This window comes from Mus musculus, chromosome X (assembly GCF_000001635.26).
Source record: "Mus musculus strain C57BL/6J chromosome X, GRCm38.p6 C57BL/6J".
NCBI lineage: Eukaryota > Metazoa > Chordata > Mammalia > Rodentia > Muridae > Mus > Mus musculus.
Window position 1 is genome coordinate 102,024,947 of NC_000086.7, and position 14,895 is coordinate 102,039,841.

The 14,895-nt window shown below is 43.8% G+C and overlaps 1 protein-coding gene across 15 annotated transcripts in view; it reads left to right on the forward strand.

Moving 5' to 3' along the window:
* The window catches only part of Nhsl2 (NHS-like 2), a 242,795-nt gene that overhangs the window by 175,686 nt on the left and 52,214 nt on the right, over positions 1–14,895 (forward strand). Inside the window, exon 1 of one of the 15 annotated variants that reach the window (XM_006527721.4) lies at positions 12,227–12,405. The exons of 12 other annotated variants lie outside the window; for them this stretch is intronic. In XM_006527721.4, coding sequence (XP_006527784.1) covers positions 12,378–12,405 — 28 coding nt within the window. In that variant the 5' untranslated portion in view covers positions 12,227–12,377. Of the gene's footprint in view, positions 1–12,226; positions 12,406–14,895 lie in introns of those variants that run through there. 2 more of the 15 variants (XM_006527726.4, XM_006527728.4) reach the window with 2 other exon arrangements.

The window sequence follows — 14,895 nt, forward strand, 5'->3', positions numbered from 1 at the left end:
GCAGACAACCACACTAGCAGCAATTCTGTGTTTACAGGAGAAAAGTCTTCATACATTCTCAGCAGAAACAAATGCACACATTCTGTGGCACTGCCTGATTTTCACATGACTTCATTTCCCATCACTGTCACAGGACCCTAATTTAAATTTCCTTTCTCTTTGGAATTACCAAAATACTCTGCTGGCCTCTCAGTTAAGCAGGGTGGAGGGTTCATTTCCTTCACTTCCTTGTAGGGAGCAGGCAGTAAGTAATAGGAGCCAAGGTGGAGATCAAGGGTCAGCGTTTGGTTTTAAAGATTAGCAAAGTCAACCAATGATCCTTATCACAGTGTAATTTTCAAAGAGTTAAGACGTGAACTCATTCAAAAATTTATTGAGGTCAGATGTCGAAGATTTGTTTAACTTACTAATGAAGGAACCAGCATCATGGTAAAGCTGGTTTGAAAAGCTACATAAGGGCTGGGGAGATGATGCAGTGGGTAAGGTACTTATCATGCAAGTGTGAGGACTTGAGTTCGAATCCCCAGCACACACATAAATGCCTGGTAGGTGTAGCAGCCTATCTGGAATCCCCAGAGCAAGCTGACTAGCTAAACTAGAAAAATTGTTAAGCTCTAGGTTCAGGAAGAGACTCTGCCTCAATAGGAAAAGTGCAGGGAGATCAAAGAAGACTCCTAACTTCAACCTCTGGCTTCCACACACATGCATACACATATGAACGTAGCCCCACACACATACACATGCAAAAAAAGAGAGAGAATGAGAAATACATGAGAGTTAAACATAGAATTACCTCAAAAAGAGACTGGCATGATGGTTCAGTGGTTAAGAGCATTTGATGTTCTTGCAGAAAATCAATTCCCCAACACCCACACCACGGCTTACAGCCATCTGTAACTCCAGTTCCAGGGGATCCAATTGCTCTTCTGGCCTCTCTGGGCCCTGCACACAAGTGGTGCACAGATATACACGCAGGCAAAACACCCATATATTTAATTTTTTTTCAAGAATTATCTCAAAAAGTTCATAATTACCATGCAACCTAAAAGTTCTTCTTACAGCATACTCCAAGGAACTGAAAACACTTGAACAGATATCTGTACATGAATGTTCATGGCAGTAGTATTCATAATGGAAAGTTTAAACTAACCCAGATGGTTATCAATTGGTGAAGAGAGAAATAAAATACTGTACTCAATGTAGGAAATGGACTATTTGACCACAAAATGAAGTTCAAATACATGCTATGATTAAGTCCTGACATGACCCTAACTGAACGAAGCAAGACACAAAGAACAAATTTTGTGTAATCCCATTTACATGAAGTATCTTGAATAGGCAAATTCATAGGGGTAGAAAGTAGATTAGAAATTACCAGAGCCTAGGAGAAGGTAAGCAATGGGAAAGCAAAAGAGTAATGGGAAATTACTGCTCCTTTCAAACACAGATGTTTGTTTATTTAGTGTGTGTGTGTGTGTGTGTGTGTGTGTGTGTGTGTGTGTGTGCTTAAACATGTACGTACATGCATGCGTGTGTGTGTGTGTGTGTGTAAGTCAGGGAACAACTTGAGGGCTCAGTTCTCTCCTTCCTTTACTGTGGGTTCCAGGATCAATGGAGGTCATTAGGCTTGGAGCAGGAGCCTTCACCCAGTGGGTAAACTCCCAGACTTGGAAACTATTGCTTGATAGATATGTAGTTTTCATCTGAGATGATGAAAAATTAGGTATGGATAGTACTGGCCACTTTACAGCATTGTGAATTTAATTATGACATTGGCTTCTTAGAAATACTTTTAAAGGGTGGGTGGCTAAAGAGATGATGGCTCATCAGTTAAGAGAACATACTGCTCTTGCAGAGGACCTGAGGTGATTCCCAGCTCCAGAGGGATATGACACCTCTGGCCTCCATGGACACCTGCACTCATATGCACGGACACACATACAGAGCCCACATGATGGTTCACAACTACACATAAATCCAGATCCAAGGGATCCGATATGTCCTCTGATTGCTTAAGGTACCAAGTATACATGTGGAACACATACATACATGCAGGCAAAGCATTCACACAAGAAGGAGGAGGAGGAGGAGGAGGAGGAGGAGGAGGAGAGGAGGAGGAGGAGGAAGGATACATCTAATAAAAAATTTTAAAAGAACTAGAATATAGCTAAGTGGTGGAAGTCATGCCTAGCACCTCAACACAAAATATTTTTAGAAATAGATATGATAGTCTTGAAAAGAAAATTGAAGTACGATTAAAATGGTTGTTCTACAAGATAATATAAGTATAATTTTGAGGGACTACTTTTCCTGCTGAACAGAATTAATTTTAACTGTGATCAGACAAAAAATCATTTGCAGCTTATCACTCTCCCACAAGTTAACTCCTAGCTTCAGAGTCTGGGCCTTAAGCAATAATACCTAATCATCTAGTGTTCTTTGGTGTTCTCACCTTTAGCTGAAGGTTGTTCGGTGATCTTGTGTTGTTGGGCTTTACATGGTGTTTACTCCTTTCTTTTCCTTCCTTCCTCCCTCCCTCCCCCTTCCCTCCCCCCTCCTTTCTTCCTTTTTTTCAGATAGTCTTTCCCATATTCCAGGCTAGCCTCCTACTTTATAAGTAGCCAAGGATGATCCTGAAATTCAGATCTTTTGACCTCCACCTGCACAGTGCTGGACTGACAGGCATACATTATACCACCACATTCAGTTTATGCTAAGGATCCAACCCAGGGCTTCCTGCATACTAGGCCAGCACTCTTCCAACCAAGCTACATGCCCAGCTTATATTGTTTTTATTAATACCGCAAAGAATGCATGACAAAAAGCAATCCCCATATAAGTTTTCATGAAAAAGCCTTCACTTTAACTTCAAGGCCTGACTCTCATGAGTATTAGCATCTTGGTGACATCTTCTGGTACCACATTTCAGACCCACTTGAGTCCATTCTGAACATGACTGTCAGGCTGATGTGCTCCTTTTGATGTACCACCCCCAACTCATTCCTGATCCACTGCACATTTTCTAGGACATCTTACAGAAGCATCTGGAATCTGGCTAAAGCTTGGAAGAGTGTTCCTTCCCGTTGGTTCCAGCTAGAAAGCATCTCTCCACTCCTGACTAGCCTGTCCTTGCCTGCATACCTTTGAGCTTACAGATATTTTCACTGAATGTTGGTCTTATAGCCTCCCTGGCCCATGGCAATGTCTCCTGAATTGCCGTCATCCATGTACATTTGTACCATTTTCTCTCTTTCCTTTCTTCCTTCCTTCCTTCCTTCTTTCCTTTCTTTCTTTCTTTCTTTCTTTCTTTCTTTCTTTCTTTCTTTCTTTCTTTCTTTCCTTCCTTCCTTCCTTCCTTCCTTCCTTCCTTCCTTCCTTCCTTTTATCTTTCTTTTTTTTTTTGGCTTTTGTGTATTTGTTTTTGTATTTGCTTTGGGCTTTTGTTTTTTCTTGAGACAATGTTTTGCTGTCAGTTAGCCCTGACTGCTCTAGAGCTCACTCTGTAGACCAAGCTGGCCTTGGACATACCCACCCCCGCCCTAACTTCCCTGGTGTGGAGTCATACCCCACGTGCCATCAGCTCAGCTCATCAGTGCTATGTTCTAACTTCAAAAACACCTCTCTTTTTAAAAAAAAATGTTTCTAACTTCTCAAAAGTAAAGTCAATGTGCTAAAGAAAAAGTTCATTAGAGTACCAAGCCATGTCCTGCTTGATTCTGTCCTTTAAAATTGTTGTTCTTTGACAACTTCAGACGTGTTGTAGATACTGTGTTGTGAGCATTCACTCTTCATTGCCCTCTCTCATTCCTGAAGAAAATGCCAGCCCCCTTTTGCAGTACCCCATTAACTGCCCACAGACCCTCAGTGAGAAGTGGGGCTTCATGAACCCCATCCCTATATCAAAACATGGTGCCTTTGGCTTCACATGAAGATGGTGGCAGCCTCCTAGTGCTCAGCTTCAGGACAGTCTTCTTATACACTTCATCAGAGCATCGATGGCAACTAGCTCAGGTGCTCTGCAAGGACAGTATACACTCTTAACTGCTGAGCCATCTCTCCAGCCCCAATTGTCTTCCATGTTGGAAGTGTGTGATTCAGGCACTGGCTTTGTTTGTTTTACTGGTAAATTAAGGACATTAACCTTTAGTCATATGCATTGTTTGTGACCATTTTCTCATGCTTTTTGTTTTGTCCCTTTACTGTTGGTTACCTCCTTTGCCATGCAGATTCTTCTGCATTGTACATAATTCCACTAACCATATTTTTTTGAGATTTCATCTATTTTTTTATATGCATCGTTGTTTTGACTGCATTTATGTCTGTGCATTGCCTGTGTGCAGCATCAGCAGAGGCCAGAAGAGGGCATTGGATTCCTCTGGGACTGGAGTTACAGATAGATGTTAGCTGCCATGCATTTTCTGTGCCTGACTGAGTATTTTGCCTGCCTGTATGTATGTATGTATGTATGTATGTATGTATATGCACCACATGCATGCCTGGTGTTCATGGAGGTCATAAGAGGGCATATGATCCCCTAGAACTGGCATTATAGACAGTAGCAAACTTCAATGCTGAGAATTGAACTCAGGTCCAATGCAGAAGCAACAAGTGCTCTTAACTGCTGAGCCATCTCTCCAGTCCTGCTTATGAGTCTTGAGCTAAGTTTGGACTTCCCAAATCAATACACAGCCAGGCTCCCCAAACAGTTCTATTTAGTGATGTTTCAAAAGTAAAAGGAAAGCCTTTGTTTCTGCTAGTTGTTTAGCATGGAGACAAGGCAAGGCATCTCCTCTGTTTGCCAGTGTTCTTGAGTTTTGCGAGTGTCACCCTCATACTGGAGCCTGCCTGCCCATTGCGGGAGCTTTAAGTATGTTAAGGCAAATATGAAAGGTGTGTGGGGCAAATATTCGCTCTAACCTTAGATGTGGTCATACCTTTTTCTGTGAGTTTACCACTGTGGTATGGCATAGCGAAGCTCTCCCTCTAAGCTTTCGACACCTCGCAGATGTAGAGCTCTTGGCCTGGTACCTATCTGTCATTAGCGAGATTTTCTCCAACTAAGGCAAAGACGTGTACAACTTACCTCCATGCTATCTGGCTCTGTAGTAGAAGTAGAATTATTTCTTCTGCCCAGGAGAATAGGATGGGTAGATGAGAAAGCCTTCTTAGTCCTCCTTCTTCTAAAGCCTGTGACATTCTACGAGGTAGGTCATTCACTGATTGTTTCTTTGCCCCAACACTGTTTGATGGATACAGGGTAACAACAAAGTCACCCTATTCCTAGTAGTGAGCAGTGAGCATCCTTGTGCATTTATCTGTGCAACATGCAAGTATTCTCTTAGTATAACTTTATGCAGGTGTAGCTAGTAGGTCATGGACAATTAACATTGGCTAAGCACCAAAATATTGCCCTCAAAAAGGGCCTGGGGGGTATAGCTTGGTGATAGATACTTGCCTACCATGCACAGGCCCTGAGTTCCATCATCAGAGTGATAAAATAAAAGCTACACTCTCACACTTTCCCTCAGCTATTGTGTTCCCACTTATTCATGCTACAACTTTCACATGAATGAACCATGTCAAATACATTATGAATATTCATAATGGCATGGTATGGTTTCTTGCTTGTTTTGTTTTGAGACAGGGTTTCCTTATATATCCCAGACTGCTCATGAATTCAAAGCAATCCGTCTGCTTTAGCTTCTTAAGTGCTGAGGTTACAAGTGTGCACCACCACGCCCAGCTATGACAACATGGTTATTTTTGTATGTGTGAAATGTAGGTATATATCTGTGCGTGTGTAGGTATGTGTGCATATTGCACACATGCATATGGAGGCTAGAGGTTGATGGTCGGTGTCCTCCCCTATTGCTCTCTATTTTGTCTTTTGAGACATGATCTTTCACTGAGCCTACAGTTCACCACTTGTCTAGTCCTTCCCATCTCCACACCACCTCCCTTCAGCACTGGAAATGCCGACATGCTACCATGCCTGGCTTTTTACAACAGTCCTTTGAAACCAAACGCAGGTCCCTTTGCTTGTATAGCAGGCACATTACTCACTAAGTCATCTTCCCCAGTTGCCAGTATTATTTTCTGGAGAGAGGGGCAGCTGGGGAGAGAGAGAAAGTAAGTGAAGAATAATAAATAAAATTGTATGCTCCAACAGTAGAATACTACATAGCACCAGTTTGCCTGGAAAATACTACCTATATCAGCATGGATGTCTCTCACAAACATACCATGAAGCAAAGAGAGCAAATTGCAAAAAGGTTATGTACAATTCGATGTGGATCAGAATGTACAAAGCAATATGAAATAGCTTATGATTTGTGAGCGCATACACAGCACCTTTTTAAGTATGCATGTATACTTAAGACACAGACATCCAGTTCGGGACAGCACTTCCTCTGCAGTTGCGGAGGTACTGAAGCTTCAGCTGGGGCAAATATGGGAAAATGAATTTGTTTCTAATGGTACTTTGGCATAGCTTGAAATAGCTCAGCATCTAAAATGAGAGGAAAAGAAAAGCAAGGCAGAAGTTGTTTCTTTTTTTTTTTCCTTGAATAGGAAATTGAGGTGCAAGTTCTTGGATATCTGGTACCTTGGAGAGGTAGATAATCTTCACAGGAGGAGGCTCACTCTGACTCACTGGAAGTCTGCTTTCCCCAGACACTGGACTAAACCCTTGGGATGGATCATTTGAATGATATAATTGTTGCCTTCCAAGCCCACAAGGATGGTGACTCCTGAGTTTTGTGACTGTCACCCTGTGTGCCCATTGGGGGAACTCTGAGTAGTACATTGAGCCAAATAAGAAGGGCGCTTGAGGCAAGTGTTTGATCCAGCCTTAGATGTGGCCACACCTTTTTCTGTGAGTTTACCACTGCTTCAGGACCCAGTGAAACAGGAGCAGTGCAACACTTACTAGGACTAGAATTTTGCCATGGTGCCTGCCTCTTGAAAGCAGTGTTGCCTCATTAAATGACACAACTGACACAGTGGAGTCATCCGGCCTTATCAGTACCACTCGATCTAAAACAGAAACCAGGATGGGTGGGGAAGGCTGTCTCTCAGTGCTTGGCCCCCGTTGCCATGGGCCCTGTTGCCATGGTTCCCAAGCAGTTTCACTTATGATTTCCCTCAACCGCTTGCTTATGGCAGCCATCAGCAAGCAGGACCTAGAAAGTCGCTCATGCAGACCAGGAAGAAAGCTGATAACAGAAAAGACAAGTGAGGAAGGGAAGTAATTAAGCAAACACAAACACATGGGAAGAGGAGGCGGAAGGAATTTGGTGTGAGGCCCAGAAACAGTTTGGTTTTTATGATATTTTTTTTCTTTGAGATGTAATGAACTGGAGAGGCTGGGTCAGAATTTGCTGAGAAGTCCCCATTATGTAGCTACCATGTGACACAGGTACAGCAACTCCATGACCTGGATTTCCAAAAAAAAAAAAAAAAAAAAAAAAAAAAGTCCTAGTTTTAAGAATTCTATTCTTTGTCAGACTAAGGATCCTGATTTTTTGATTCAAGAAATAAGGTCACTGTAGTTACAGTGGCTCTCTAAGTCATCCAGGAAAGCCTGATTTAGAATCCCTCCCCTGGCTGGTTGGCAGGGAGTCCCCACAGGACCTGCCTCTGGGCCCTAAAGGCCTGAGTGAAGTGGCCTCTTATTCAGCCAAGAAATATCAAAGTGCTTCGACTCCACGCCGCTTTCTTCAGCTCTGTAGTTCTCCAAGGAGACAGAGCCAGAATGGCAGTGTTGTGACCCTGTCAGAGCTGCATTTCAATGCGAGCTGCATTAACTCAATGAACGCAGTGCTGGGCGCCTTGCTTTCCTCGCCTGGAAGATGAGGACAAATAAGGGCCGTGGCAGGGTTATTCTGAGAATCAGCTAGGTGTTTGCTACCTTTAGAGTGCAGTGAGAACGTTAGCTGCTACCATTCACTCTGTGGAACTGGGCTTGTGTGGCTCACAGCTGTAATCCCTGTACCCAGGTGGCTGAGGCAGGAGGATTGCCAAGAGTTCAAGTCTAGGCTAGGCTCCATAGTGAGTTCCAGGTCAGTATGAGCTGCAGAGTGAGACCTTGCCTCAGAAAGAAAAGAAAAGGAAAGGAAAGGAAAGGAAAGGAAAGGAAAGGAAAGGAAAGGAAAGGAAAGGAAAGGAAAGGAAAGGAAAGGAAAGGAAATCCACTCCTTCATTCAACAGATAAATGTGTCCTCTATACCAGCCATGAAGCCGAACCTAGGGACATGAGGGTGAGCAAAAATCAGACATGATCCTTGCTAGCATGACGGTTTCAAATCAGAGGGGTAGGCAGACTTTGGTCAAAGATTACCTCATGCAAAGTCCAAGCAGAAGATAAATATGGCAGACAAATTCTTTTTCTTTACTTTTGGAGACAGTGTCTCACCATGTATAGCCATGGCTGGCCTGAAACTCTATATGGACCAGGCTGGACTTGAATTCATTAGAGATCCTCTTGCCTCTGCCTATAGAGTTGCTAGGATTAAAGATGTGCACTACCATGGTCAGCCTGGATTCTTTTATTTGTGTTGATTTTATTATTGATGTTTAGGTTAGCATACAAAGAAACTGGTTCATTGTGACATCCTCATATATGTGTCATTGTGCTTTTTTTTCTCAGTCATTCCCTTCCCCAGCCCCCCTCCCCAGCCCCTCTCCCCACCCCCACCCCCGCCATGTCTCCTGCCTATCTCTGCCTGGTTCCCTAAACTGACTGCTTGTTCTGGGGGCGTGGCTCAGTGGAAGAATATTTGTCTAGTATGAAAATTGTGTTCAGTTCCTCTAAACAAACAGATGATTGTGGCTGCTGGGTGGAATCCAGAAGAACAGAGTGTTTGGGGGACTTCTGCCCAGTGTGGCAATTTACACTAAGTGTGTGAAATGATCAGCTATGTGTAGATTTTAGAAATGGAATCAATGGAACTGACTGAGGGGATTGATTGTGGGGTGAGGAACACACAGTAGGTATTTTGACTGACTGTATATGCATGACTTAGATCACTTCGAGTAGCAGCCAGTCCCAAAGCTGCTGAGGGGACACTGGTTAAGATCCCATGTCCCTCATATAGAGTAGCATGATGCTAGTCCTTCAGTCCAGAAATCAGTTGCTAGACTTCATCGTCAATGACCATTTAGCATTTTTAAAATATGCCTTTGTGAAGAATAATAAAGCCAGATATGCATTGGCTTTGCATTTGATGCGGATTTCCCTTTAAAGGTAAATCCTTCACTTCCAAGGTTTGAATGGAATATTACTTTAAAAATAGCATAGTTTTCATTAAGGGAGGCTGTGGAAAACATTCCTTAGTCTACAATCTCCTGGTGGGGCAGTATATGTTCTTTGAATTGGATTCCTTTCAAACCTTTAGCCCAGGAGCTTTTGTTCTGAGAGGCCAGGAGACAAGAGGGTCTGAAAGACGAAGGGATGCTAAGGGCCAAGGACAAACTTGAGTCTCATAACTGCAGGTAAGCATGCATTTGAGTTCCTATGGGGACTTCATGCAAATGATTTATTGTCATATTTTGCAAGCTTTTGCTCCTCGCTGCATTAGCTCCTTAAACCTTTCTTTTAAGCAGAGCAGGCGTGGGGTTCAAATAGGCACCCAAGGCCCCTCTTTATGTGAGACTGTTTCATGTGCACTGAGAAGGAGCTCCATAAAGAATGTGCTATTTTTCCCACACCACTTGTCCCCGCACTCATCAGCAGGGCTTGCCTTTCTCAATCTGTGCAGGCCCACCCTTCAGAAGCCATTATCTGCTGACAATTGGTGGGGCTCTCTTGTCTTTTCTCCTTCTCTCAATTAAACTCTAAGGACTGCGATTCCCATCTGCCTCAGAGCAAACAGATCTCTTGTTACACCCACTTCCCAGAAACTGGAGAGCTTGTCTCCTTTCTCCAACCTCTATAGTTCTCCTTTTCAGAATGCTTGGCCCTTTTAGCTATTTTCAACTGCAGGTGGCAATTAAATTGGTTTCCCAAAGTTGGACCAAGCCATCTCACCCCCTACATTTACCCCATCCCTGGTGACCCTTGAACCAGAAAAGAAAAAAAATCATTTTGTGGGCTGCTATTTTCCTCTCCCTAAGCAGGCCTATGTAAATATACAGGTGATGTAATCACTCGGCACGATGCTTTTTCTCTAGATGAGACTTGCTGTCCACTTTACATAACGGCTGGTGGTGGTACCAACAAGGGCATGGAGACCTGCCTCCACCCTTTTAACATAGAGGTCAGCCCGCTTGAGAGGAGCCAAGGGCCAACAAAAAAGGGAATGGCTCTTCCATTCACAGAGCCTTGTGGGTTTCAAAAATGGAAGAGGAGAACAAAAGGGACAGAAAAATGAAGAGTAAGAAAAGGGAAAATAAGAGGGATATTTACAAATAGAGACAGTGGTGAAAATAGAAAGTGGTTTGTTTTTCCTTTACTAGTCTGATTACAGGAAGTATTCTAGTACATTATTTTAATGTATGGAATAGGAATCTATTTTATCTACTTTTGTTCTTGTGGTTTCCATTGGGAAAATCTCACATTTGTTAACATTGCAAATAGTACTGAAAGATCTCAAAGGGGAAGGGCAGGTCACAGTCCTGTCTCCACCTGCACCCCCACCCCCACCCAGCACTCTCAAGTTCTCCACATACTCCCTGGAGGCCAGCAATGGGAACAATAACTCCTGTGTCATTACAGACTTGTTCCCTACGTACTTAAGCCTGTGTGTGCTTCACATGTACAATTGAAGACAGCACTGATCATTCTGGCCCTTGCTTGTTTGTTGTTGTTTAAGGTGTTATTTGGAATTGAGACAGCATCTTGCTATGCAGCCAAAGCTGAGTTTTGTGCCCTGTCTGCTTCAGCTTCTAGAGAGGTGGGATTGCAGAAGTACACTGCCACGCCCCCCATTTGCCCCTCCCCTACTCTGTGGCGCTACAGACTGAACCTAAGGCCTCACATGCACTAGGCAAGCTCTGGGCACTCTACTGCTAAGGTGTATGTATCCCCAGCCCTCTAGTTTTCTGAGACAGGATCTCATTGAATTACCCAACTGATCTTGAACTCACTCTATAGCTCAGGCTAGCCTTGAATTTTTTGATCCTCTTCAGTTTTCTGAGTAGCCAAGATTATAGACATACTCCACCATGCCCTGTACTTGCTCTCCCTCACCCCACCCCACCTCAAGCCCTGCTTTTTAATTTACCATTGACTCTAATGTTTTCCCACTTCCTCTTTGTCTGTCCTAGGGACCCAGGGCTGTGCATGTGCTAGGAAAGTGCTCTGCCACTGAGCTATAACCCCATCCCTCATCTGTGTGGATGCAGTATGACGTACGGAACCATTGCCATCCATGAAGACTTACTTAAAATAGAAGATCCAGCAGCATTCCAACCAAGAGAAATGTTATGTGAACTATAATAACAAGTCACATAAGGATTTTTGGATTTTCCAGTCATACTCAAATATTACACGTACAGATCTGAAATGCCACCTTTATTCTTATATACAGGAGCTTGTTTTAGAGTATCTATTTTGTTCCATTCATCTCTTTAGCAGTTTGGCAGTAGTAGCCTCCATTTCCAGTAGTCACATTTCAAAATTAAAAGAGGCCTAGAGCCACAACTTAGCAGTGCAGCGTTTGACTGACATGTGTGAAGTCGGGTTCTACCCCCAGCACCCCAAAAAAGGAAAAGAGGTGATAATAATTTAATGACATATTTTATTTAATCCAATATATAACAAAATAAGACCATATACAATGCACATTAAAATTATTAAAGCATTGTCTATTGTTGGATTTTGAAACTAGTGTAGATTTTACAATCCCAACCCGTTTCAAATGCTTACGAGTCCCATGTGGCTGGTGGCAGTGGCAGGTGGACAGTGGAGGTTGAGCAGGCATGGAAATCTAAAATGTCACCTGAGCTGTGAGCCTCTGTGGTTGGTAGGAGTGGATAAGGAAGTTAGATGCTGTGACCTCTCTAGCCTTGAGTGGTGAGCAAAGGCACCAAAGACCCAAAAGGTCTTCCTCTTTTCCATGCGCTCCAGTTCTGCTAGCCAGAAATGAAGAAAGAGCCTGCTACTCAGGGCTCTCCTGAGGCTCAGCACCAGCTTCCTTCTGTCCACCCTCAGAGGCAGCTCTTCTTACAAGTTTCGTTGTATTTAAGACCCAGTGCCCATTTCCTTTTCTTTTTTTTCAAAAGCTGAATTGTGTGGCAAGAGGGCTTTGAGGAAAGCCCTAGCTCTGAGGTCAGGGAGGGTGTGGTGGGAGGAACCCACATTGTGGCTTACTCAACTGTGAGATCTTAACTGGGGTGGCCCACAGCTACTGTGGTCCTGCGCAGCAGTGGTGACAGCCATGGCAGCACAGTCTGGAGCTTGGAATGGTGAGCAAGGGAACAGTGACTGACTGTAAGGGGATTGGAGCTTGGGGTTTGGTACCTCATGGGTGCTGGCCATGTGGAAGGAGACAGACATCTGTAGAGCCCAGGTGATGAGACATCCAGCTTTGGCCCAGTCTGAATACACTGGGCCAGTTTAGGGAAGCACTTGGACTCCATAGTAGCTTTGAGGACTGCCCCCAACCCTGAGGTTGACAGGATGCTGAGAAATGGGATTATCCCTTCCAGGGCCACATACTTTTCCTGGGCAAAGGTGGTGGCTCAGTGCCAACTGCTTGATTTCCAAGCCAGTCCTCCTCCCTTGCCTGCTCTTCCTAACTGGCCAGCTACCAAAACAGAGCCTGGGGCTAGCCAAGGTTCAGAGCAGCTTTGCTGCAGGAGAAAAGGATTTATTCCTGTGGTAGCCTGGGAGGGAGCTCTTGGTCACCAGCACTGCCTGCAGTGTCCCCATCACCTCCAAAGTGCATGGTGGGGCGCCAGCATTCCTCTTTCATCCCGAACACTCCTGTGGCCAGCCCAGCAGCCAGAAACTCTCAATGGTATCAGACTCCTGAAGGGCCAGGCAGCAAGCTAGCTTCTTTCTGCCTGATCACACAAGCTGTAACCTCCCAACAAACCAAGCAAGGCTAGTAAAACAGGGTGATTTTATGGCAACTTAAAATGCTGGCTAGCATGATGACTTTCTGGCTCCCAACACCCTGCCCCTTTACCGGCTGGCCAAGATCCAAATGTCCATAGCACAAAGATTCGTGGAGAGTCGGGCACGTCTATGGGAACTACCCAGTAGTTGCTCCAGATGAATGAATGCATCTATGGATATGGACACATTCTTTCATGGTATCACATGGTCTGGGTATTGTTTTGTTTGTACATCTTACTCTAAAAGTCCCCAAATTTAAACTTGTCACTTTGTCACTTTGAACATCATGTATAGACACCTGGGTACCCACTGATCTCCTCCACTAAGAAAAGGTCCCAAAGTAAAACCAACTCGGGACTCTTGAGGGTAAGCTCAGAAAACAGTCTCCTGGCCCTGTCTCTCCCCACATCATTGCTTTGAGGCTGTTCCAAGCTGGAGCATCCTACCTTAAAATTACAAGTCTTAAGCCTGATGACTCTTACATATCTTTAGTCAAAAGATTTTTCATCTCCACTCTGTAAAATGGGGCTAAGAACACCCTGGAGTGCAGCAAGAAACAAATAAGAACATGTAATAGATTGAACCCTATGAAATTGCCCTAAGCAATTTTCCGCGGTTCCATATAATATTTTAAAAGTGCTTTATAAAAGAGAAAATGTGGCTGAAGAGATGGCTCAGTGATTGCTCTTCCAGAGAGATCCTGAGTTTAAAATTCCCAGCAACCATGTGGTAGCTCACAACCATCTTTAATGGGATCTGATGCCTTCTTCTGGTGTCTGAAGACAGCTACAGTGTACACACATTTTAAAAAAAAGTAAATAAATTTATAAAAAGGAGCAAACACTAAAGAAATAGTCCTAAATAAATATTTTTATTCTTAAGAGATAACAATTAAGATGTCACAGAATATTGCTTTTGAAGCCACTAGTCCTTTCTTTTATGAGCATTATGGGCCATGAAGTGGCAGAAGCCACTTCTCCACCAACAGGAAGTTGTGGGCGTTTTCTGGAACACTTGAGCTTAGGAAGAGGGGAATCAGGTATTTTTTAAGAGATCAGACTGGTTCGTGGAAAGCAGAGGAGATGAGCAGAAGGCTGACTCCTGATCATTCCTGCCTATCGATAATATTTTCATAAAAGCATCCTCTTGCTCCAGGTAGGAGTGGTCCCTCCCTGCCTCCAGTCGCAATTAAGAGGCTGTTGAAGATAGGCTTTCTTTTCCATGGGACAGAACCAGAAAGGTCCCAAGTACCAGAGACTTAGAAGAAACTGAAAGTGGACACCCACCAACCTTGCCCTTCACAATAGTGACCATGAGGCATAGGCAGAGCCTCTTGTCTTTGTGTAGTCCTGACAAAACTTGCCTTTGAACTCCAGTGTGTGAAGCGAGGGAAAAAGCCCCCTCACCAACTGTGAGAAATACAGTGGCAATGCAAGCTGTAATGCAAGCGGGGCCTGGGAAAAAATCAATTGATTCTGCATCAGGTGCCAGCACCCAGACCACCAAGGACCACTGAGGCACTAAATGAGCTGTTTCAGGGTGTCTGCCCAGTGTTTCCTAATGAGGGTACAATTGCGATTTGTACAAGACTGTGCTGTGCTCTGCATGACATTTACACGTGGTAGCAAGAGAAGGATGGAGGGCTGGTGAGATGGCTCAACAGGTAAGAGCACCCGACTGCTCTTCTGAAGGTCCTGAGTTCAAATCCTGGCAACCACATGGTGGCTCACAACCATCCATAACGAGATCTGACTCCCTCTTCTGGTGTGTCTGAAGACAGCTACAGTGTACTTACATATAATAAATAAATAAATAAATCTTTTTTAAAAAAAAAG